This window comes from Aythya ferina (assembly GCF_964211825.1).
Source record: "Aythya ferina genome assembly, chromosome: 1".
Classification (NCBI taxonomy): Eukaryota; Metazoa; Chordata; class Aves; order Anseriformes; family Anatidae; genus Aythya; species Aythya ferina.
In genome coordinates this window covers 118,201,971-118,228,147 of record NC_140296.1, presented here as the reverse complement: position 1 = coordinate 118,228,147, position 26,177 = coordinate 118,201,971, and the positions used below count along the sequence as shown (strand labels likewise).

The following is a 26,177-nucleotide window of genomic DNA, read 5'->3' as shown; positions in this document are numbered from 1 at the left end:
GTTGATGTGCGTCACGGTCTCTGACCAGTCCCTGACCATCCCAGAGGCTTTCTGAATTGACTCCCTCCAGTGAGTCAGCGTTGTTCTTGTACGGGGGTAGCCTGTAACTGGACACAGTGCTCAGACACAGTCCTACAAGTGCTGAATAGAGGTGAAGGATTCCCTGGCTCTGCTGGCCCCTGGACCTCTTGCTAAAACACCTCATGATGCCATGGGCTTTCTTCACTGCGAGGGCACGCTGCTGCCTTGTATTCAAATTGTCCACTAGGACCCACGGGTCCTTTTCTGCAAACTGGCTTCCAAACACCCCCAGCCTGTATTGTTCCATGGGGTATTTTTTTCCAGATGCAAGAGCTTGCACTTGCTCTTGTTGGACTGCAGGAGGTTTGTGTTAGCCGGTTTCTCCAGACCGTGGGGTTTGCTCTGAATAGCAGCCCTGCCCTCCAGCTGAATTCAGCTTTTGAAATACAATAAAAGAATGTAAAAGCTAGAGAGCCACGGTGGGAAAGAAGCACAGTGCATCAGAAGCCTCTCAAGGGAAAAGAGAACCAGATGGAGATGATAGTTTCATTTACCTCTAGAACTTACTTGGAATGGGAAGGAAACATTAAAGAAATGCTCAGTTGGCTAAGCATTTTTCTCTCAGCATTAAGACGTTAGTTTGATCTTCTGTCGTAGCCTCTTGGAAAAAAAAAAGATTTGTGCTGATTTCTTAACGTTTGCTGGCAACTTGCCTTATGGTATTGGTATTGCGCGACACTGTATTTGTTTCCCATAACATTTTAATTCTGTATCTGTTTTGATTTGATGACAGGGACAGTTTTAAGTCACAAACTGAAATGGAGTCTTTATATACATTTCTGTTTCCACCAGAGGAGATGCCTGGGAGCTCTCATGACTGAAATGTGAATTACACTGCAGCTGGTCTATTTAAACTCTTTTTGTGCTGCAGTCTTCTTAGAAGAAGGAAGATTCTGAAAGCCAGGGAAACCATCTGGATTTATCTAATTCTTCTTCTTTTTCATAAAAAGTGTGTAGTAAGACAAGCCATCCAAACACTTGCATTGCTAATGGAACGATATTCCTAATTCTTTGGCTCTGCAGATTCCATAAATCTTTACGGCTTTTAGAGTGGATACACTTTCATAGTTTGTCACCACTTCCATCAAGATGGTGTTCCCTTTGCAAAATACCTATCCTAGGGCTCCACACAAATCATTTGTGGTGAGGGAGTGTGGCTTCAGGACAGACTACTCAGATGGATTAAGCAAATTCAGCCTCTGGCTGCTTTACAAACTGATTCAGGTTTTCACACCCCTTTTAGAAATCAAGCCTCTCAAGGATCCAGGTACTCTTTTCACAGAAACAAATAAAAACCTTTAGGACAGTCAAATCACGTTAGGAAAATACCACACAGCCTTTACAACGGAAAATAACACAGGAGAAACCCTGTATCGTGTCCACCAGAGACCATTATTGATTTATGGGTAGGATGTTCAGATGCTCCTGTTAATGCATGGCACTATTAAGCCACAAATTATTCAAGGAGTGATTTTTCCAGTATACAAGTACCGCTAATGATTAGTGATGTTAGGAATGTGGTCTCTGTAGTGCAGAAAGGATGTTATTGTAGTGATATAACTGCTTCACGTGACCTGTGGTATGAACCTCTGTGTCTAGTGAATGGAAGACAAAGGAACGTATAAATGACTTTCAATTCATCTTCCGTTACGTGTCGCGGGATGTCTTGCTGATTATTACATCCTGCAGGCTGACTCAAAACAGTCTCATCTCAGATATTCTTCCATTGACTGCTTTCATTGGTATTTCTTTGTGTGTGGCTATAAAGGTATGAACAGGAGAAAAACACAGAACTTAATAATTGAATCAAAGCAGGCTAGATAGCGCCTTGCATGGCTCTTTGTGGAAAACCAAACCAAAACAAACCTTTCACAACCCTGAGCATTGCCTTGAACATCTTTTAATTTTCAGGACCTTGACGAGGAATGAAAATCTTAAAGCAACTGGTGAAAATAATTTATGAAGATGGGGAGAACGCTTGCTTTCTTGGGGCACCTTTTACAGTGAAACCACTGGAGCTGGCCACCACCATTGGCTTGCAACAAGCCTTTCGCAGCAGAAAGCAGGGACCACGGTGTCTGTGGGCCAGTCTTCAAAAGCTGTAAAGGTGTACCCGTGCTTAAGGACGATGGTAGTGCAGTGGTGATCCTCTGAGCCCACCAGTGCTTTGGGTGTTTTTTGGTGTTTTTATTATTATTATTTTTTTTTTCTGCCTTAAATATGCTTTCATGATTACCTAGGGCAACCAGTGCCAACTACTCTAAGTCCCTCCAAATGTGCTACTTTGCTTCCTGGAAAGACTTGGAAGTTATTATTATTTTTTTAAGTTTCTATTGCTCACGGGTGAGTTTATCCCGCTACACCAAGCCTCCCCGATCGCCCGCTGTAAGCGTTTGAAGGCAGGCGACAGACGAGCAGGGGCATGGCGAGGTCTGGAGGCTCCTCAGCCAATCTCCTGCCTGTGTGCAGCCGGGACCGTGTTTGCGAGCAGGGAGCGGCGACCGCTTCATCCCCCCCCGCTCGCAACGCTCGCGGCTCCGCGGCTTTTTAGCTTCCCTCGCTCCTTCGGGGCGGAGGGGGGGCAAAAAAATTAATCCGGAGCTGCTCCCGGAGAAGTTGCAGCGGGGCCCGGCGGGGGCCCGGCGAGAGCCTCGGGGCCCGCTGCGGGGGCCGTGCGGCAGGAAGCGGGGAGCCCGGAAGCGCTTGGGCCGGCCGCAGGGGGCGGGCGGCGGCGGCGCTCGCTCGGCCGTCGGCGGCCGCGGGGCGCGGGGGCAGAGACGCGGCCCCGGCCCGGCCCGGCCCGCCCGGCCCTGCCCGCCATGCCCGCGGAGCACCGGGGGGCATGGTGAGCCCGGGGCGGCCGCTCCCCGCGGGGACCCGGCAGGCGGCCTCGCTGCTCCGCCTCGGCTCCTTCCTCGTCCTCCTCGTCCCGCTGCCGGGCGGCCGGGCGCAGCAAGGTGAGTGAGGGGCAGGGTGCCCCCGGCTGCGGGGCGGTGGGCCCCGGGGCTTCGCCCACCCCCGGGGGAGGCTGCGGGGAGGCGCTGCAAAGCCGCTTGTGCGCGCCCAGGAGGGAGCCCAGGGTGAGGGGGAGGAATGTGGGGTAGGGGGGGCTGCTCCTTGGCTTTTTTGTTCGGTTGGGTGGGTCGGCGAGGTCTCCCTCCTCGGGTGGCATCGGCTCAGCGCAGGGCGGGATGTGGGCACTGCGTGGCAGGAGATCAGAGCTGGCTCGGGAACTGTCACCGATCGGCTGCTGGGGAGAAAGTGCTGGGAATGAGCGTTTTGACGGCAGATTGAAACTTTCGTTTCTGTGAATACGGGAGTTGAGAAAAGAAATGTTACGGTTTTCAGCTCCGCTTGCTTCTTGCACTGGTGTAGCTTCGTTTTGGAAACTCAGCTCTGTTTTCACAACTTTCTGCACATCTCAAAGAGAGATGGAGATATATTTTGTGTTACGAGTGCTGCATTTAAAGGCACAAAGGGAATCAGAAATGTGTGCTGTGTACGTTTTAACTAGATTCTTGAATGGGAAATGGTTAGAGAAGTGTGCGCAGAGCAGACTGGTCCATTGTCTCATCTTTTTATCTTACTTCAGCCTGTACACATATGAATCTAATACTAGAAAGCATTTGGCGTACTTTTGTTTTGTTTTGGTGCTGGAAGAAGTGAAGATCCACTTGTTTTTGAGAGGAATCTGGGCAGTTTGAACATTTTGCCTTTTCTGTGTGAGTCCAGCTGCGAGGCAAGGTGTTGGTTTATGCTGTTGGAGCATCATGTGCTCTTGGACACGTGCTGCAAATACTTGTGCTGACCTGACACTTGTCTGACCTTTTGGTGAGCAGACTGAGTTTGTTATTCCAGGAGAAAACTGAAATAACTGGGGTGGGGGGTGAGGCATAGTTTTCTTACAGATCAGTAAGTAGAATTGGCTCAGTGAGTGGTCAGGAGTGTTCTAGAGGGGGTGGTACCGTGCAGCAAGAAGTGGGACTGCATGGACAGCAGGCGTTTAGGTACGCTGTTCATGTTATCTTTTTGTGCTCAGAGAAATGACTGATGAGGTCCTAACCTGAATTTCAATTTACAGTGTCCCATCCCTCTAGTTAATGCTTACAGTTGGCTCAGAAGTTTTGCTTTTCACAGGGAGGGGAACCTCTTTATTGACAAGCTTCATTGTATTTCATAACAAAAGGTTAGGGTCTCTGCTGTTGTTGAGTACAGTGCCCTTCATAATGAGAAAATGTCAGAATTTCTAAGAAAATTCTGCTTGCAGGCACCTGTTTCCTTGTCAAAATATTTTCATTTATCCAATTTCAGAGGAGGTTGAGGAGTCCATATCATAGAACCATTCAGGTTGGAAAAGACTTGTAAGATCATCTGGTCCAACCTTTAATCTATCACTGCCAAGTCTGCCATTAAACCATGCCACTAAGTTCTACATCTACATGTTTTCTGAAGGCCTCCAGGGATGGGGACTCAAGCACTTCCCTGGGCAGCCTGTTCTAATGCCTCACAACCCTTTCAGTAAAGAAATTTCTCCTAATATCCAACCTAAACCTCCCCTGGCATGACTTGAGGCCATTTCCTCTTGTCTTATCACTTGGTGCTTAGGAAAAGAGACTGATCCCCACATCACTGCAATCTCCTTGAAGGTAATTACAGAGCAGGATCGTGTGTCTTCAAGTGCTGGCATAGTTCTAATTTGGTGAAGGAGTCCCGTATGGAAATGAAACTGTCTTTCTCATGAAGGGTCTGCATAAATCTAATTTACTGTATTAAATATGTGCATGGACTTCCAAGAGAATATTTTGATTGTCAAGGGAAGTACCCGAGGTGTAGGAAATCCCACAGAGTTGCATTTAAGCTCTTTTAGAAAAATACAGTAAGTGATGTTATGGAGAAACCTAGCCTGACTCATTACTTCGAAGAGGCTGATCCTCTGTTAATAAGCAACTGTTCATGTTCTTTCTCACTGTCCTGCAGCTCTAAGCCTCACATAGTGCATGGTATTTAGATCTTAGGCAGAATGTCTTGGTTTCTGACGTGCTTTTCTGGAGAGCACCTCACTAGCATCAGCTCATGTAAAAATATGTTTTTGGTCGATGTGAAACTTACTTTGAATGTTGGGTCAAGTGTTCTCCTCTTCCTCCCCTTCCAGCCTAGCTAGGGAATCAAAGCTAGGAATGAAAAAGTGCAGGTAATTTTGCAGTGAATAGGCTTTTCACATAGTAGCCTGCTGCGTTATCTTGCAGGATTAGAGTGGTGGGGTTTTCTTTTTTTTTTCAGTCTGTCACGCTGAAAATCATCCAGCAATCCAGCGTTCTTTGGGACAGGGCTCTGAACAGCGTCTCGCTGTCTTGGAAAATAAGAGCATTTTGTGTGAGCTTTAACGTATTTCGAAACACTGGAAAAAGTGCCCCGCACTGCATGTGATACACACTCGTGCATCAAGGACCATCTAGGTGCCTGCTGCGCAAGTGACCTCTTGTGATTTCTGAAACAACGTTGTGGTGGCTCTAGCTCCTGGTTGCAGAGAAATTACTTTAAGCTCTTTTCTAGTATAATTTTATTTGTTTTTCGTTTTCAGTTGTTTTTCAGCTGTGAATGAAAGCAAGCCAGCACCGTACAAGCTTCCTGCTCTTCGTAGGTTGCATTCTGAGAACTAGCGCTCTTTACAGATGTTCAGCTATTGACATCAATCCAGCATGGCCTGTTCGTTAGTTAAACTTAACTGGTTTTTGGGGGTGTAGAGAAACATAAAACAGCTATGAGAGAAATGTCTGCTTGCCTTTCATCCAAATTGAAGTTAAGTAATGACTCGGTTATTCTGCAGGTACAAAGATTGTAGGGCACATGAACTTTGTTATCACGCACACAGTTTGGTAGTCATCCACTGGCATTCCTAGCGAATACGGATTTGCATACAAAACTGGAATAAGGCCTTAAGTTACAAATAAACTTTAGATGCTGAAGTTGATAGCTAAGTGATTTGAAGCAGATTTGTTTGCAAGTTTTTCTTTGAAAGACTAAACTTAGTATGCTTGTTTCTGAATGTGATTCACATGTTTTGCTCTACCAACCTGTAAGAATGTTATTTCATAATGGAGCCTCCTACAGGAAAGTGATTCATCACTAGCTTGAAAACTGTCTGCTTCAATGTAGCAAAGAGAAATTGTTTTGCAGTGTATAGTGCTGTGTTACTGTGATCTGAAACATGAAGAGAAAGAAGGAATGACTCTGTGCATTGAGCCTAGTGAAAGTTTTCCGTGTCCTTGTGATTGAACTGCAGTATTCCTGGATCCACTGGCTGTTTCCCATACCTCGCTGGTGCCTCTCTGTCTGCCCTCCCCTTCTCTGCAGTGCTCCCGCTCTCACCTCTGCTTGCCCATCCAGCAGGCAGTAGATAACTGTGGCTTTTTCTGGGCTCAGCCCAGGGTTGGAAATAAATCTGTCCCATTTGGTGACTAAGAAAACCTTCCAGTTGTGAACTTCGTGCCTGAAAGGATATAATAATGTCTTCCAGCAATAAATTTGGAAAGCAGGTGGCCTGGTTAGGGGAGAAGGAAGCAGACAAAGAGAAGGTGGCTGTAGAGGCATATCTATTAACTGGGCAAGATGGAAAGACAGGGAGACAGGCTGTAGCATCTCCAAGCCAAGCATGTCTTGAAAGAGGAGATTTCTTTCTGAAACAGGTGACTGAGGATGGCTCAAGCCACCAGCATAGCCCATTGCTGGTGTCTTCTTCCTGCTGCTTTTGCAGAAAGCTGGCATGTCAGTATGAAGCACTACTGCAAACTGCCTGCCATGTCAATAATTGTCATGTGCTGCCCCTCACAGGAGTGCCACTTTCTCCTCTTGCTGTATTCTCTTGAGTGCTGTCTCCTTGCTCTTCCTATTCATAGGCCTTGGCTGGGAGGGGAGGAGGAGGATTACAGACAAACTATAAGGGATTATTTTGATTTAAATGACCCCCAGCTCTTTGGATGAAAGATTTATTATCCTTCATATTAACATTAGAGTAAGTATTTTATGATGGAGAGGGCAGTGCTCTATTGAACTCCTTACTGCTTGTTAATAGGAGAGTTTCACTTAAGAATGCAGAGTGCTGTGGGGATGCAATAGTACAGGATGCTGACTCTGGAGAATTCAGGGGTTGGTGCTGTGTAAGCAGGAGTGTTGAGGCAAATCCCCTTCATCCTGGTGGCAAGACGTACAGAAGAATTTTTCAAGACCAGGCCATAAAGTTCTGCCAGGCTTAGCTGATGTGTCTACTGGTTCAGGTTTTCTGATGCTCTTTTCCTCTTCCCAGCGTTGTAGCTTGGAGATCGATGTGGTGAGGAGTGCCCTAGAGAATTGTGTGGAGGAGTGCTGTTTCTGAGGGGGAGTGATCTGGTATTGGAACTATGAACCTAAATATGGTGATTTTTGTTGTTGTTCCTTTTGAAAACAAGAATCTCAGCAAAGTTATTTTTCCTGTTCTAGTTACTGAGCCTTATTTGAAGTGGTTAAGTGGGTCTGGTGGGCAGAAGGTAGATACATGTGTTCTGCAGCCCCGTGCTTCCTGGGAGGTTGCCTTGCAGTACTGATTTTGTTCAGCCCAGCTCATCTCCAGAGGCCTGCTGAGGTCATGCTAGCATTGCCTGCTGCTCTTTAAAGAATGCAGGAACCACCATTTTGTGTAAACACTCTTAGACTTCTCATACTCGATCCCAGAATGTATCACATTTTGCTTGGGATTCAAGCAGCACGATGCACACGTGTGTGTGTGTGCATGCATGTGCATACGCGACTTCAAAAATCAAGTCTCTGAGTTAGTGTTAAAAAGGTAATATTGTAAATGTTGGTTCAGAAGCTTGCATGTTGTTACTGTGTGCATCTTAAGCCAGTGATCTTCTGGCAGAGTAGACTTTAGGAAAACTCTTTTCCTGCTACTGAAAGGAGACGGTAATGTTCAGCTTTCAAGGTTTGGAGAAACTTTTTCTTACGTTACTTGCATAAGCAAAATAATTTGTCTCTTTTTCTGAAGTTCTGCCTTATACTTTTCACTCCAATAAATGATGTGTTAGGTTTTTAATCTAATTACTGCTGTTCTGTATAGCTTCAGTCATCAGCTAGTTAAGTGTTGCCTCGTGTCCTTCAGTTTAGCCCATAATCATCAATACTAATGCAATCCTTTACTCGTTGGAATTGCTGCTTAATGTATCGGCCACTGCTTCTATGTTGGTTTCTTTAATGTGCTTCAAAAAGTTTTTAAATCCACTTGCATGTCACCTCTACCCCAGTAGCTGTGCACTGCACTATGGGGAAGTACTCAGTGAATTTGCTTTATAGTCAACGGGTTTTCCTCTCCTCCTGCAATTCCTAATACATGTAATTCCTTCCCTCAAACCATTGTCCAAGCACATAGATTTATTACGGAAGTGACAGTGGAGGGGGGGGGAAACAGTAACGTTAACTAAAAAGGTTGCATTAAATTGGATCTGCAGCATTTTCAGTGCTGTTTTTTACGGAGTGGTGGGTTAATGCTTGTGAAACCTGTTCATTAATGTTATAACTCTGAAGGCAAAGATTGTTGGTAACTTTGTGTTACACTTTTCATTATTTGTGATAAAGGGCTTGAGCTGGACTACTGATATTTTTTGAGATTTTTTTTTGCTTTGTATTTGCATGCTTTTTGTGTAATTTGAGTTAAAAGCAACACTTTAATTTGTGAGATTGATTTGACATTTGAACTACAAAACCATATTGGTTTTGCAAATGGCTTTTCTCTGAAGGATCCTTTGTGTAATGTTTGAGAAAGAAAACAAACCCAGCCCTTAGGTGAGGAAGAAACATTTAACCTAGACTGTTTCTTTTTGGGCATTTGTGCTGTTCCCCTGCCTGAACACTTAGTTTCCCTAGGTGTGCCTTTGAAAGAGCAGTAAAAAGAAAATATTTCTTTATGATTGCTGAACTCTTCAGAAATGAATTTAAAGTGGACTTAGTTTGTACCTATTTAACTACTGGTATCTCACTTTTGAAGTATGTTGGGTCTTGGAATTGATCAATGGGGACTTGGTAGAGCTTCTGGGAGACCCTGACATTTGGATGCTTACTGCTGGCATTTCACACAAAATCTCTACTTTTATAATTGTCAGTTCTGTTTTGGTTAGATGGATTCTTTTCTCAGTGCAGATACTGGAATAAAACTAATTAATCATGAGTTTGCAGTCTGTAAGGCTTAGGCCAGCAAACAGTTGATGGGTGCTAAAGCTCAGTCATTAGTTACTCCTCAGACTTCGGTGAGACTAATTGCACCCTGGAAATCAAGTGCCTGAGTGCTGATCTTTGACAGTAAGTGACAATTCATACTCTTAAATATTTCCTTGTGAGCTCGCAGTGAGTCTGTGATTTTAGTTGACCTCTCTAGGTACAAAACAACTGACATACATTTAGAATAAAAGTATATAATATCATAGTGAGTGCATGAGTCACTAGAAGCACAGTATTTTTTGGCAGCTATGGGTAATTGCTTTAATAAGGATATTAAATAAAAGGATATTTAACAAAAATCCTTTTGAAGAAAAATGATTCCTTGAAACAGGATATGTGTAAAATGGGGGCTGAGTATGTGCCTGTCACATGTGCTCACTTTTAATTTTTGCTCACATGAAGAAGATATTTTGTCCAGTTCAATGGTCTGTGTGTAAGATAGGTGTTCTGCATTTTGACTCCTACATCCATCATTTTCTCAGATTTGACTGCTTAAGAATGAACCTCTGTTCTTAGCAATTTACTGAAAATACTAAGTTTTAAGTTTTCAACTGAATGAACTTCTGTTAACAGAAATCTTGTTTTTTGAAGGGCGACAGAATCAGGGAAGTTCCAGTTCTGTACCATTGCTATGATAGTGTACATAGCTGTTGCATTAGTGAATGTTTTTGTGCAAGCTGAATAAAGTTTATGAACGTGGTTGTGTCATTCTTGGCAATTCTCGTATAGGATAATAAGGAATTGACCCATATGCTGTGATGTAGTTGTATTTTTTTAAGAGTAAGTTAGAAAGATGTTTGATTTTCTTTCCCCCCAAGTGTTCAAAGCATTCTAGCTTCAGAAATAGTCAAAAATGATCTTTCTCAAGGTACCTTTAAATCAAATCTGAAAGCTTTCAGGAAAGTCAAACTTAATGTAGCATCCTAAATTTGGTTTTCTTAGAATCATGACAACACAACTGTATGGAGCTATGTAATACAAGAAATCATATTTTAAAGGGCCCTCCTGGTCTTTAATGCTGCAAATCCATTTTTCTGTAAAATGACCCATTACTTAGGGTCTGAGAGGTTCAAACTTGATACCTTTTTTTGTTTCTTTTTGATAAGTAAAGTCTGGAGGGTTTTGTTTGTTTTCTTTTAAAAAGTATGTCTTCCATGCTTTCTTTACACTGGTTTGTCTTTCATTGGCAAGGCTGCATTACAACATCAGTTTTGTTAATTGCCATTAAAGAAAAAAAAAAAGACAAAATCAGATCTTTTCAGATTTTTTTTCTGTCCTGTGGATATCTTTGTTTTGTACGTTTTTCATTGCTCAGTAACAGTTTACAGTAAGTGTATTTTAACATTCCTATACTCTTTATAATGTAAAAATTCAGTTCAGATCCAGCAAAATCATTGCAATAGTATCCATCAGAATGATAATCCTGCCAGCTACTGATCTTTGGGTCATCAGCATTGCTGAAAACGGATGTATTCTGCCTGCAGCCACGTGAATTCTTTTTTAATTTTTCTCCCTTACAGCAGTTCCTCTGCTAGAGCCATTTCTGTAAGCGGTATGCTGATTTTCTTGGTTCTGTACGTGAAGTGGTGTGGGAGATAGCTTTTTGATATATTTATGAGAAATATTGCTAGTGGTATAGAACTGGAAAAGCTTGGTGTGCTTCAGTAAATTGTGGTGAGCAGGTAACTTGTCTCACAATTGAAAAAAGGTGTTGGTTTAAAAGCTTCACGGAGTAATGCTGTCAGTCATATTGTGCAGACACTGTCGATCTTGGTCTGACATTTAAACAAAGTTTTTAAATATTCCAGATTTGCAAGAGGTTAATTATTTTTATCCCTAAATGTCATTTTTTCCTTTTATTCAGTGATACATTTGTGGTTTTCCTAGACTTATATTTGGCAGTCCTAGGCCCTCTTGCCACCTGCTGTATTACTTAATGTTGCTTCACCACGTAGACAGAATCCTTTCAGGTCTCTAAACTTGTTTCTTGCAGTAGCAATAGTAGCTGCTGCAATGTCCAGTTGCAGCTTTCGAATTTGAGGGGGACAGAAATGCTGAACTATTCTGGCAGTTTTGTCACAGTTCTCATTACACGTCCTATCTTTGCACTGTTGGTTTTATGCTGAGGTGGAACTAAAGTGTCATGCTAATTAGATTTGGGTTGTATAGCTGCTTGCATGTAAATGTTTATTTATTATTATTATTTTGTATAGACAACCCCACAGGAATAGAGCAGGTGAAAGATTCTCAATATCTTCAGTGGAAAGGAGGTGGGTTAGGAAAGCAGTAGAAACATGAATGACAGTGGTGCAGTTTCACTTGGTTTCTTCTCAGAGCTCAGAGACCGTGACTCTGAAAGAATAACTGGCTGCAGTGATCCAGCCTGTGTGTGAAACGTGTTGTGCACTTCATTTGCCAACAGCTCCACAATGGTTTTCATAGCTGGCAGCTGTTATGTTGTCAGCAGGACCGTAGCCTGATAAATCTTTATCTGGTTATTTTAACATTGCTCCAAAATGAGTAAGGTGTGGGGAAAACATTGTGTGTTAGAAGGAAGCCAGTGGCACTTAATTTTGTGAGTTTTGTGAAACCCTGAACCAAATTATCTGTTAATTGCTATTTGTACGCTGTTGTTGGAACGTGGTATCACCAGGGTGGAAAGAAAGGTGCATTAAGTTTCATGCTTTTAAGCACAGATGAAGTCCAGCGGTAATCAGATTTTTCTTCTCCTTGGGCAAATTTGAAAGTGGTAGATAAAGCATTTTCATTACTTTATATTTTTGTTTTTAAAGAGCTGTTTTCTAGGCCTTCAGTTCTATAACACAAAGCATCCTTTTCTTCCTTTTGTGAAGCAAAACTAAGGGGCGAGTTGGTGCAGCTGCTAGGTGCAAATAATTCCAACTTGTGATTTTTGTTTTTGTTTGTTTGTTCATTTTTGTTTTTTGAAAGAAGCATCTAGATGCTTCACTCTTTGTTCAAGTACCCAAGCCATCAGTTTCCTTGCTGCAATCTTTTGTTGGGCCATGGTAGCTAAAATTGATTTTTACTGGTTGCCGCTGGTTTCTCACCCTCTCCTCCCTGTCCCTAGCTCCCATCCTCTCCATTGTGCAGGCTCCAGCAGTTGTGAGACCCCCGTTGGCCCATACATTTGCCCTTACTCAGCAAAAGACAAATAGGGGTGTATCCGGAGTGTAAAACTGCTAGGGTACAGCAAGCACCAGCTGTTTGTAAAGGCCACCATGGTGTATGCCACTGTGGACCCGCAGTGTAGGCTGTGTGATTTCATTTAGGGATTGGTAACAGAAGAGAGGAAAAGATGATTGTGGTATTAGTTTAATGTGTGTGTTACCGGTGTGATTGGAGAAGTTTCTGCTTCTTTGTTGAAATACATAAAACTCGTGAAATTTCATTGGGTCCTGGCATGATGAGGCTTTTGAGGACTTAGAAGGATCTGAAGCCTATTCTGACCTTGACTACTGCTTATTCTTGTCTGGTTTTGTGTGACTGTCTCTGAGTTCTTTTTCATTTCCTTCATCAGCTGTGCTTTGCTGTGTTGCACTTAGTGCACTGAAGCACAACGGTGTTTATTTTTATGAACGTGTTGGTGCAGATGCTAAGTAAATGATACGTCTTGGGAAGCAGGTGGGCTGCGTACGCCAGACAAAAGATGACACACATGAACCGTCCCTTTGATTCTGCATGGGTAGCAGGTCTGGAGGGCTTCTGCAACATGCATCATTGAGCACAAAGAGCTGTTACAGAGTGCTCATGTAAATCGCATTTCCCCATGGCTAGCCTGCCTTCATAGGCTGCTTTTTCTCGGGTACTATTTAAGCAAATCATAACTGTCCATGGAGACTTACATCGTTTCCCTGAGATCAGTAAGGAAAAGCTCTGCCACACAATGTTAGACAGTAGATCTTTCTTCTCTGCTCTTTTGAGGTAGTCGCTTTGGTTAGTACGTTGTAGCAGAGGAAGCGAATGTCTCACCTGCTCTGAGGAGGCAATAATTTAGGATAATTTGTTTTAAAATGTTACCATATTTTGGATGTTAAATTTAGCAGGCTAAGTGTTATGCTTTTGTGTGAAACTCAGTGACTGAAAGCTAAGACTGCATTTCCAGAGACGGTGATTGAAAAGCTCCATGTATAGATAAAAATAATGAAGTGCTAAGAATCACGAGCCCAGTATGTGGCTAGTGTTGTAAATGAAAGCAGTAAAGTTTTCTTGTAATGTCATTTCAAATGTTGTGCTTTTGCTATAAGAGCAAGTATCTTCCTTCACCTCACTGCAGTACTGAGCTGAAAACATTTTGAAAGGCAAAATACTCTGCTTTACCTTCTGTCCTGTTTCCATCTTTGTTACACCTCAGCCCATAATATCATTACCATTTTAAGGCTGCCCCACAGCAAGTAAATCAATGGAAGCTGAGACAACGGTAACCCAGCCAGCCCCCCTTCCCTCGCTGAAAAGAAATGCTGTGCTGTGGCAATGGGTAGGGGTGCTGGTTCGTCTTCAGCCAGCTCCGTCCTTCAAACCAGTACACCACTGTGCACCACTTCTGTGAGCGATCTTTCCCGGGAAGGGATGATTTCTGCATTTCTGGTTGATATTCAGTGGAGTTTAAAATGCCACCACATGCTGGCAGTGCTGGGGAAAAAAGCAGTTGCTGGTGTTTCCCTGCCCTTACACTGTCCCGTCCATCTGTCAGATAAATCACTGCTGCATTTGTGCTGTAAAATAAACAGCAGGATTGCTCTAGGTTAAACCTAACAGCTCTTTTTATCTCAAGTCCCTGTTTTGGTTTACCATATGGGTCCAGAAGTGTTTACCTCCAGCACCAGGAAGGGTGTGAGAACAAGTGGCCAAAAGCGAGGGACAGACAAGGCTTGCTTTTGTTCACAGCTGCGCTAATTTAAAGCACCTTCAGGTGTTACTGAGCTATGGCCCCACTTGTGGAGGTGTGGGGGAATTTTATGTCGTGAAACATCTGTAGCGGGATGAAGTGCTCCAAACAGTATGGTACTGAGGCAAATAAATAGCGTAAAGATGAAGGTGGACTGTGTGCTTGGTGGCTTGTTAAGAGCATTAATTCTGACAGAGGAGCAGGTTCCTGCCTGAAGAACATAGTTCTGGGGATTTGTGTGGAAACAGCAAGGAGTTCGGATGACAGAAATAAAGGCATTTATAAATACCTTGAAAAGCTACTTAGAATTTGAGGTCTCTATGGCCTTCATTCTTCAGTGTTTCTTAATCATGGAACTGTTTTGCTGGTTATGTGAACTTTCTTGTCTGCACTGAGAAAAACAAGAGGTAGATACAGCGTCTTTTAGTGATGCTGAAAAAGAGCACAGAAATACAGTGTACAGGAGCTAAACAGAAGAGGAGGGATTAGCGCACTGTATCAGAGCTCCACTGTACGTGGAGCTAAAATGAATACTTTAAAATGTATTTTTGCTTGTATGACTAATAGATTTGGTACTACCATTGCTTAATTAAGAAAGATACAATTACATTCTGTAAGTAGTCATAAATTTACAGAAAATCATGGCTTATGTGTGCAAAATATGCTCAGGAAGTCCACTGGTTAAATAGAGTCTGTTCAAGTGGCTGTGCCATGTGTTAAAATTGAGATCAGTGTTTTGATCTCTTTATTTTATCATTCTCTCTTCTCCAAGTAAGGAATCAGAAAGCATGCTCATGTTTTAAAGATTAATTTTTGCCATGTTTGAAAGGGAGAAACAAGATCAACAGTCTTAAACAGCAGCCTATCTCAGGGGGAAAAAGTTCTGACTATTTTTCTTAGTAGTTGAAGTCAACGAATCTCTTTAATGGATATTACTAAAGGACTTAGCACCCGCTCCTACATGTGCAGTATCCTCTTATTTTATTAAATTTCACATTGTCTTCTTGTCCACTGCATTTTGCCATGTTTATGTTGGTTCAAGTTCTGTATTTTGTTGATGCAAAGATCTTGGATATGGGAAATTATGTTAAATCATCTGCATGATTGCATCAGACATCAGCGTGCTATAGCCTGGGGGTCATGTGTAATCCATCAGGATAATTCATCCAGACTGCGTTCGAAGGCGCCTCTGGAAGAGATGAATGGTTCTCCTGACGACATCAGTCTGCTCTCCTCTACCAGCTTCATAAGAGGCGCCCGTGTTTTTAAGACTTGCTGAAGAACTGGGGTTACTCACTTTGCTGTGAACCTGGTCCTCAGGGCACACGAAATTCATTGCACATGTGCAGACCTTCCAGCAAGTGTCAGGTGTAATGTGTACGTGCAAATGATCTGGTGAAGGGCTCGGTCAGTTCTGCTGCTACAGTAGGTCTGCTGTGTGATGGAGAGGGCAGAAAGAAGGCAAAGGACTCATTCAGCTGTGTACTGGTAGCTGGTAACAGAAGCTGTCATCTCATTCAAGAGTAACTGATTTAGGACTTGACATCTGTCTCTTATGTGTACTCAGATGTTCCACTCTCATACACGCAGATTAACTGAAACAAAAGATTCTGTGGTAGTTAATTAATGGCTTCCAAATGAACGAAGTAGCTAATGCTACTGTACATTGTGCAGAGAATTGCGCTTTCTCTTTTTCTTGGGGAAACTGCTGAGTATTGCAGATTGTTCCCCTGATAAAAGATGTATACATCTCTGGGGATGATCCTTGGTGTTTATACAACTCGAGCAGAAATGATGAAGCACCATTCATATAGAAAGCCTCAAGAACTATCCTTTTAGAACCAATAAAATAAAGCGAGGCTTCATTGTTCTGTGGGTTTCACTGCAAGTAGACTTTTAGAAATTCCCAAATAGCTCCTGAGTGATGATTCTGCCCTTGGCAGACTATAAGTGCATGCCAGACATACGGTGATAATCTTTAACTTCTTCAGGCATGAAGTCTGGTGCTTCTGCTATCACTAACTGAAGTGAAACAAAACAAAATGAGATCTAAAATACCCAGCCAGAATGAGCTATTTTTAAAAAGTGGCATCATCATAAGGTGATGCTGTAGATGCAGTTCAGCACAAGTATTTTTCCTTTCCAGCACAATTCGACAGCAGGTTCTTTAAAGTAGGTAGATTACAGGAGGATTTTGCCTTGCATGTTTTCTTTCAATAAAGCCTACAGCAAAAGGAAGATCTGAGATCTACCTTTCCATCAAATCGTGTTTTTGGAGTTTAGCTTTTTTTTTTTTTTTTTTTTTTTTTTTTTTTTTTTTTCCATCAGAAAGGCATGCATTGTTCATTGTTACAACTGCAGTGCTGCTATTGTTCTGTGCTTGAGACAGCTGAACAGCAAGCTAGCAAAGACAATGGTGAAAATGAGTGTCAGAAGTGCTCTTTGCTACTTTTAATTGGACAAATTCACAGTTTAAATACAGTTTGGGTCAAAGACCCAAGCTCTTCTTTGTCTTTGACTTCCAGTAACCTAGGCTGAACAAGCAAAGTGTAGGGAAGAATCATGTGTGTTATTGGAATTCCTAGTTTTCAGAAATAGCATATGTGCACTACTGCATTGCAATAATAGGCCCATTGAAGGAGAAATAATAACCAAGTATTGTCGATCTCAGAACCATTTTATTTTCCTTACAGTGTGATCAGAGTGACTATCTGCTTGGACAGGTCAAAGCTACTATGATCTGATGTTCAAAAGGTGATTTTATTAGCATATCTGCATATTTTAAATCCGTAAATGAGTGAACAGTTGTTCCCACCTGTGACAACAGGAAAAGCACAGAACTGGTTGACTGGCTCATTGCTTTTATTTAACACACAACCTAAAATTGATCGAAACATTGAAACATTTTTACATTGAAAATTAACTTCATATGTTTGCAATATAAATCTGTTCTGAAATACTAGCCACAAATATCACCATGAATAGAAGACCTAGTATATATTTGTCAGTATTATTGTTGTTAATATACTACATTTCACCTGTTGTGTAATGTGTGTGAGTACTCGCTTGTGAAAAAATAGTTTACCAGCAAAAGAGTCCATGCTTTTTGGTTTTGTTTTGTTTTTTGACTGATAAATATACTGTGAATAATGAGGAGTTTGACAACCAAAGTTTTAGTAACTAATAAACCAACACCATACAAATTTTAAATGATAAATCTCTCACTTTTAGGTTGATAATGTGCCTTTGGAAAGAAACCAGTATTAAAATGATAAGCAAATTGTACTACTTAAGCTCCCTATTTGGTAACATTGGACAATTTTGTATTCATGTATTAGAGTAAAAGTTTAGTAAAGTAAAATACACACTTTTTGTTTTTGTAATGGGAAGTGTAAATTAAGTGGAGTGTAATTATCAGCTATCACTCAAATGGGAATAGTATTTATTGTGGGATGGAACAGTGTTTTAGAGCAACTTGCTAAAGTTGGACAAATAAAAACATGACTAAAAACCAGCTTTATGGATAGAACTTCTGATTTTACTGAAGCAGATATCCCAGTTATCTTTCCCAAAAGAAGATGCATCTTTTTTCATTCAAGACTGCTAGGAAGAAAGCTTGCATCTGTTTGCAATTCTCTACATAACAACAGCGGTTTACTTTTTGGAATGTATGGCTGTCTGTAAAGTGCTCAGTTTGTGAAGAAACAGACTTTGTCACTGAAAATCAGGTGCTTTTACAAACAAATTAATTAGATTTGTTTGATGGAGCTTTTCTTCCATGCCACTTCAGTGTGTTGAACTTCTGTTCATGGACGAAATCCATTTATGTTAAGAATCTTCAAACTTAGTTAAAAATCTTAAATATCTGTACAATTTTTGGCCCTATAGCATGGCTTACCTTTACAGGTTTAGTAGGGAAGCAGAAATATGTAATAAGAAACAGTTTTTGCTGGTCACTTCTAGCTGTTAAGCAATGTAAATGATGTTGATCACTGTTGAAATCTTGACATAATGCTAGATCTGTTGTAATTGGAAGGTAGGAACTGCAGTCATGTAGGAATTTTGAGGGGCAAAATGGATCTATGGATAATAAGTGTATTTTTAGGTGGTTTTTAGGTTGTATTTTTAGGTTGGTGCTTTTTAGCAGCATGTGTAGTCTGATTTTTGTCTCTGCTATTGTTGCTTCCATTCCTGCTCTTAATGATTTCTGATCATTTCAGGATCCTGAAAGGTCCTGATTGCTTTTGGGTTAAGAGATCTCTTTCAAAAGATCTCTGGACTTTGTAGTTTCGAATCCTGAAAGTGATAATGCTGTTCCCAGCTTAGTCATTCATGTGACCAAATTCAATAAATAAGCTTTTGGGGCTCTGGTGCTAATGGTACAGTGATTTATAAAGAGCCAATGATGGTGAATGTTACTTAAAGTACGTTCTTATTTCCAAAACAACTTACAAATTCTTATGCTAGTACTATATACTGGGGTCAGTTCATGTTATGCTGTTGAGTAAATAGATTTATGTTTGCTTTTCATCATTTGATTTTAAGAAGTCATAATTTGTACAAGTCATCTCTAATATTGTTACTGCTGTTTAATATTAATATTCTAATGTTAAGTTGAGGGCCTCATGTTGGAGTTAGAAATTAACTTGTTATACAAATCCCAAAAGAATTAAGCATGTTCCCCAAGGAGCGGGTTGAATTAATTACAGCATTAAAATTGTTTTACAGTAGAAAACAACACACTAGCAGATTGATGATGTTCAGACCTGGCAGTTATTTTCAGTAGAGTATTTGCTGTCTCTTGTCTTTCCAATTCTATTCTTTCTCGTTGTGTTATGGATACAGTAACAACAGAAAAATGGCATGCTTTTATTTTATTAGTGGGCTTCTACCTCCTTTCTCCTTTTTGGAATTTGTTTTCTACTGTATATAGGTGTTGAGGAAACACAAAATAGCAAGGACACTTTCTGTACTTTCAGGACAATTTTTAAAGTCATTGTGGACAAACTTTTATCTAGTCGAGGAAGTTGTAGAACCCCTCTGGTCACAACTGATGAGAAGTTAAACCCTAGCCAATGTTAGTTCAGAGGTATTTTGTTACGATTGCTCTTCCATCTGTACATGACTTATCTTTGATTTTTTTTTTTTCACAACATTATTAGTAACGTTAAAAGAATAAACAAAACACTGTTGCTTTTTGTTTTGTTTTAAATTTTTGCCACAGCAGAAGATAACTAAATCACCAGTGAAGCTTTGAAGTTGGATGCAATGTAGCTAACTCATTTTTGTTCTTTTGTAGGTGATGGATGTGGACACACCGTTCTGGGTCCTGAAAGTGGAACTCTTGCTTCAATAAACTACCCACAGACCTCTCCCAATAGTACAGTCTGTGAATGGGAAATTCGTGTAAAGCCTGGGCAGCGAGTTCAGCTCAAATTTGGTGATTTTGATATTGATGACTCAGATTCTTGTCATTCCAGTTACTTGAGAGTTCACAATGGGATTGGCTCCACCAGGACAGAGATAGGTAATAGCTTTTATTTTTGGTATTAAAAAGCTATTGTCATCTTATAGAACTTGGCACATAGTTTTAGTACTTTTGTAACTCTTAATTTTTCTTTCCTGTGCATAGAGTATGTATAAGGTTTATGGTATTATTTAAGTTATTTTTTGTAGTCCTGGAAAACTGTTCTAATTCAATTGGTTATTGGTCAGGGTGAGACCTTGCCTGAATATGAGCATACAGTGCTTTTTACAGTGTGGATTTCAACTCATAGGAGAAGTGATGAAAAGAAGGAAGCATGTATTATATACAGAAATCTTAAATAAGGTAAAGGAAGGAATTTCAGGAATTCTGTAGTCAGAGTTGAGTTTTTCCTGAGCTTCATATCAAGGAAACTCTGCAAAATATAATGGAGTGCTGTGTATACCCTACCACAGCAGGAAAACAGACATCAGGGACTAGTTTTAGTAACTTTACTACTAATAGTACTTCTAGAAACAACAGCTTAGGAAGGACTTGTAGTCTGTACAGGTCTTCAGTACAGGCTGAGAGTACAGATGAAACTATTAACTATATAAAAATAAAAAAAGTGGCAAACAAAACAGTAGTCTGATAGTCCCTTTCTCAGGTGACGTGCTTCTTTCAAGGATGCTTACTATTGTTGCTAAGCAGGTAAGGTTTCTGGAATGCCACAGTGTTCTTAATCTAATTATTCATAAGTAATTGCATTTTGTTTACTGCATTATTAAAGTGTATGTATATCTTTGTCTTGCTACAATTCCTAGAACCTAAAAATATACTGAAAAAATGATGAATTATAATGACAGCAGAACATCCTATATTTTGTTTGTATATACAACTGTGCTAAATGCAACACAGATCCTATAATAGTCTTTGATTCTTCAGGCTATTGAAAGAGGCTCTGCTGTGATTTTCTTTTTTTCTCAGAGATTTCCCAGTAGCTTGCAAAGTGGACAGAAACTCCACTGAGTTCTTGTAAGCAGTGAAGAGGGAGTTGCAAAATTATGAGCAACTTTATTTAAAAAAAAAAAAAAAAAAAGGTTGCCTTTTTATACTGAGGAAACTTGTCTGATCTATTCATCTCAGTGGTAATAAAGGATGTCAAGCTTCAATAATTATGTTTTTCAAATATCATCTGATAGGAAGGAGTCCATAGTTTAATTTCTTCTCTTTAAGAGGGCAAATTGAATTTCATTATTATAAGGCAGTTATTTTCAAATAGTGTGAAACTGTCATCCACATCAAGGTGTATGTAAGGTTTTAAGACCCTTCTGGTTATTATGCATAAAACTCAAAATGAATTGTCATTTTTCCTTCACTAAAATTAGTTGCTATTATGCAGAGTCATTTTATTTTGTTTCCTAAATCCGTAATCTGGAGAAAGATAGAGATTTACTTCACCAAGATTGTTTTACTTGTGCTCGAATACTAATCCCACTCAACTGAGGCTTTTTATAAAGAGGCTAGTGGAATGTTAGCTTAGTTAAACCTCTTTTCCAACTGTTACCTTGGTAAGCATGTGTGAAACTAAGCCTGTGCTTGGAGTGGTTGAGCCAGACTTGGTCTAAAATAGAAAGCACCGAAGTCCTTAAATGGCAAGGAACATCCAGTTCTGATAACTCTATTATTCACTTTTACAAGTGATGTAATGGGTTCAAGTAAATTTTCTACCTCATTTATTTCTCTTGACTTTCAGCTGTTCCCAGCTGGTGTAGTAACACAGTATGTCGAGCAAATGTGTGTGTTGTTCTGCCTTTGATAAATTAAATCACAGAACAATCAGTGATATTAACGCTGGCAGATACAGATGGTGCAGTTTCTTAAATATTCATATTTGAAGCAGTAAACAATGGAGAGACTAAACAGTGATTTGAATTTGGAAGGAATTAATCTTCTGAGTTTATCCAAGTTCTTAATTTTCTTGCATTCATTACTGCTAATATAGTCCAGTATTGAAATAATTGCATTACATAAAATCTGAAATTCAATGATACATATTTTAACTCAGAATAATTTAAAAGTTGTCTGATTTAGATTCAAAATTGAATTGTTACTGCGTTAGTTCATTGATAAGCAGAGAAGGTTTCTCCTGAAGCTCTTAATGGTTAGTTCTCACTCTAAGCCTTTTGAATATTTAACAGTAAGTCAAGAGATTGAAATCTTTGGTGTTAGGTTTGTCAGTAGTTTCAGTAAGATTTAGAGGTGTTTTGCATTAAGTTTCGTTGCAATCCAGCCAGTATGTATCTATACTTAGATGTATTTATTTAATATATTTTATGTAAGGCCAGATCTGTAGGAGCAAAGAATGTAAACTACTGTGGGAATTCCCCTCCTGCTGAAATGCTGCTGTACAAAAGCACTTTGGGTCCTTCAGTGCATAAATACAGACAAATTGGTAATACTACATCTTCTGTACATACCATTGACAGTCATCACTGCAGTCACGTTTTGTCCATTTCTGGTACCAACTTTTTAAAAAGTCTGCTAAAAATCTGGAAGGAGGCCAGAGAAGAGCTGGGGAAGTGATTTATAGTCTCAAAAGTATGTCTTGCAATGAATCATAAGGTGCATCCATCTACAATTTGTCAAAGGCTGTATCTCCATGGTATGAGCAGCACTGGATTGTTTATCCAAGCTAGATTTACATGTCTTGCTGTGTGTGTTTGCCCAAAGAAGAAGTTAAATGGCGTCTGTCCTGAGAAGAGTCTCGTGCTGGTCAGCTGTGTAACAAGATCCAGAGGCTGAAAAAAAAAAAAAGAAAAAGCATTAATTGGAGAAATGATGCAGTTCATCGTAATGAATGCAGTTAATCTCTGAAACATAGCTTAGGGCAAAATATAGGGCCACTGGGGAGCCTTGGTAAAAGGGAACTTATTTTCATAACTTTTGCTGATGACCAGCTTAAGTAGTGAACCGAAGTAAGGTTTTATTGCATGCCACTTTATACGTTTCATTGAAGTATTGTAAGATCTATTTTCTGGTTTTCATCAGAAAAAAAACACACATCCTTTGTTTGAAAAATATCAGAATAATAAAAATGTAGGAACCTCTGAAGAGTGACAGGAACTTACATTTCTATTTTTAAAGTGTTTGAGATTGTAGTTGTCTTTTTAAAGGAATTTGACATACCTTTTTAAAAACTATATTTGGTCGGAAACAGGGCCATGTTATTCCAACCCCACTTCCTTAGTACTGTAATTTTCCTTTAGGTGAGAAGGTAATATATATATATATATATATATATATATATATATATATATATAAAAATTTTTTTTTTTTGCTCTTTTACAATATGATAACATACTTACCAAAAAGACAAATAAATGAATTGTAAACTGAAACATACGTGGTGTTATCTATTGTTGAGGTTATCCACTTTCAGTATTCTGCAGAGAATATAGGGTCAGAGGCTCTTTATAACATTGATTGTCTAAGGGTGCTTGTAGAACAGAAGATTTTTTTTTTCTTATCTGGTTAATAAACTGGTCAGTATTTTATTAAAGTTTCTAGTTAGTAGGGAAGAATTCCATAGTGATTTGAGTCTGTTTAATAGCCATTCATCCAGATAATTTCAAGTTATTTGGTAGTAATTCTAGGACTTTATAGGCAAATATTGTCAAAGCTGCTGATTCCAGCTTCTCAGTCTAAAATGCGATATTTCTAGTCATTTTCTATTGCAAGAAAAGTATCCAGATCCAGAGGCAGACCAAGTCTATGCTGTATTACCTTTTTTCTTTTCTGAAAAGCTCCAGTACCTCTCTTACATTTTCTAGGTGCAGCAAAATGGTAGGTGAACCAATTGCAAGTTTATATTACCCATACTTTGCTTTAAACGAACACTGGCTACATGCCTTTGTATTATCTACGTGTTTTTGTTTTTGAATATATACACCAGAACTAATGTGAGCTTACAGTGGAAATGAAGATTCTAATTACATGCATTGGTTTTAGTCCACGTCTCTTACCTCCTTCTCTTCCTAGGAAAATACTGTGGCTTTAGCTTTCAAATGGATGGCTTAATAACTTCAAAAAGTAATGAAGTCACAGTACAGTTCATGAGTGGAATACACACTTCTGGGCGTGGATTTCTTGCGGCTTATTCAACCACTGACAAATCAGGTATTCATAAAATTCTCTTAGTTTTTCTGTGCTGACAAAATGAGAGTTGTCTAGTTAAAACTAATAACTAATGCATTTTTTTCCTCACATTCTCACAAATTAACATCTAAAAGTGATGAATTCTAATTCAGTTTTCCTAATATTACTGCACAGGAAATTGAACTATTGAGTTACTATATAAGTTAATGGTATTTAAAAAAAAAAAAAAAAAAGTTCTTTTTTATTAAAGCTTACCCCAGATATAGCAAGAGTCATAGTTACCTGTTATGAGTGAAAGAGCTATTTTGGATAAAAGATGAAATGCATTTTTTCAGGTAGTAATCCAGATGGCAGGTAACTTTGATTTTTTTTTCTTAGCAAACTCTATACGTTTTAAGCAGACCCACCTCATGGAAAATTTTAGTTTCAGTAACAGCTTGCTATACTTTCTCAGCTCTTCAATCCCTCGTTGACTGCTGACTATTTTTTTAATGATTATTTTTGCCATTTCTTGTCTCCCCCCGTGTTTTTGTTTTGTCTTTCTAGCCTTTAAAAGAAGCTACTGTATTTGTTTTGCATCTTCTTTCACTCATTGTAAAGGTGAGTGACATATGTGGTCCACAAGGAGATGAGGGATTGCCAGCAACTGCTTTGCAAGGCACAAAGATTGAGAAAACCGTTATTAGATGTGATTTTAAAAAGAACAAATAAAGGGTTTTCATGTGATTTTTTTTTTTTTTTTAATTCTTGTTTTCTGGTGCTTTTCTGTGTGTTTTGGATTGTATGTGCTTACACAAAGCACACAAACATAAAATGTGATGCAACAGTCATAATGCCAGTAACATGTCACTCTAATGTTCCTGTGCTGCCTGGTTTTAATACTGTAGGACTGTTAAGTGCTGAAAACACAGGCCTGTTTAGCTAGCTTATTATCTAATTTTCTCTGTTTCAGTTTCCTTTTGTGAACAGAGCATATGTTTGTGTCTCATTCATAGGTTCCCTGAAGTATCGCTATAAAGTAAAATTAAGCTACGAAAAACTTACCATATGTTTGTAGTGTATCTCTTCATGTCTATCTAACAGTGTATTTCTCAGTACTCAAACAAATTATCAAGGTTCTACTGTCATACAAAATCTGTTGAAAGAAAATTATTAAATAAGAACTTTATTTTCCTTCGAGACTTTTGGTTAAGCCACAGAGGCTCAAATGTGTCTTTTATGCCCTTTTGAAAAGCATGCTCAAACCTATTGTCTTTATCATCCTCTTGACCTAATATTTTTTTCTTTCCAGACCTAATTACCTGTTTAGACAATGCAAGTCACTTTTCCGAACCAGAATTCAAGTAAGATTAATTTTACCTCTTTTTCTGCCCCTTTATCTGTACTGAAGTCATTTTAGTGTTTCTAGTTCACTGTTACTTACACCTAACCTAACTTGAAAATTGGAGGTCGAGAGGACTCAAGAAACAAAGAGATTGGGGTTAAAGCTTAATAATATTGACATTTGCACTTGTCCTTCTTCTTGTTCTTTCCTATTTTTTATCAGTATACAGTAGAACCTCGTTAATTTGCACTAACACATATAAGCTAATATCACATTCCCATTAAAAAAATATACTTTTATAAAAGTATATTACAGGATGTACGCCTCCTCAATACTGAAATTCATATTAAAGTTCTCAAAGAAGCACTAAACTCTGAAATGGATAAAAAGAAATAATAATTGCAAAGCCATTTCACAGTTTGGTGTGAATTAATGAGGTTCTGCAGAGGTACAAAATGCTGTTCCTTCTGATGGAGGAAACATACATCGTTTGCCTGTTTTGTCCTCTATTTCTGTCTAAAGCAAGGACAGTTTTTAAAGCTGTAGACTGAAGTGAAGTATTTAAACTTACTTTTTGGAGAAATGAAGCCCTGAAATCAAGAGCTTTCAATCAAACCTTTTGAAATGCAACCTTTGCATTCCTCATTCATTTTCCCAAGTTCCAGAATTGTAGGTTCTGGCATTGCCCTGTATGTGTTTGTCTTCATATCCTGTTGATTTCACGGTAACTACAAACTTGCTTCAACTGTTGTTGAATTGACATTTTACCCAAGTTCATTGTTAAATCTTTAAGACTTAATGGTTTTTGTATGTGCAGTATGAAATGGCACCAGAATGTGAATGTGTGCAGATGTCTTCCCATTTTTTCCATGAGCTAGTGGAATTAACTGAATTTGGCCTGTTTTTTTATGATCAAAATGTTGCCAGGAGCTATTACAAAATATCATTACTTTTCAGATGTACAGTTTAAAGATGCAAAACAAATAGATATGCAGGTC

The 26,177-nt window shown here is 39.6% G+C and overlaps 1 protein-coding gene across 2 annotated transcripts in view; it reads left to right on the top strand.

Annotated features, from left to right (window-relative positions):
* Window positions 1–2,702: 2,702 nt before the first annotated feature.
* The window catches only part of DCBLD2 (discoidin, CUB and LCCL domain containing 2), a 43,387-nt gene continuing 19,912 nt past the window's right edge, over window positions 2,703–26,177 (top strand). The window contains exons 1-5 of one of the 2 annotated variants that reach the window (XM_084522774.1): window positions 2,703–3,038; window positions 19,533–19,760; window positions 23,739–23,876; window positions 24,402–24,455; window positions 25,147–25,198. In XM_084522774.1, the coding sequence (XP_084378900.1) occupies window positions 2,924–3,038; window positions 19,533–19,760; window positions 23,739–23,876; window positions 24,402–24,455; window positions 25,147–25,198 (587 nt within the window). In that variant the 5' untranslated portion in view covers window positions 2,703–2,923. The remainder of the gene's footprint in view (window positions 3,039–19,532; window positions 19,761–23,738; window positions 23,877–24,401; window positions 24,456–25,146; window positions 25,199–26,177) is intronic. The other variant, XM_084522775.1, reaches the window with a different exon arrangement.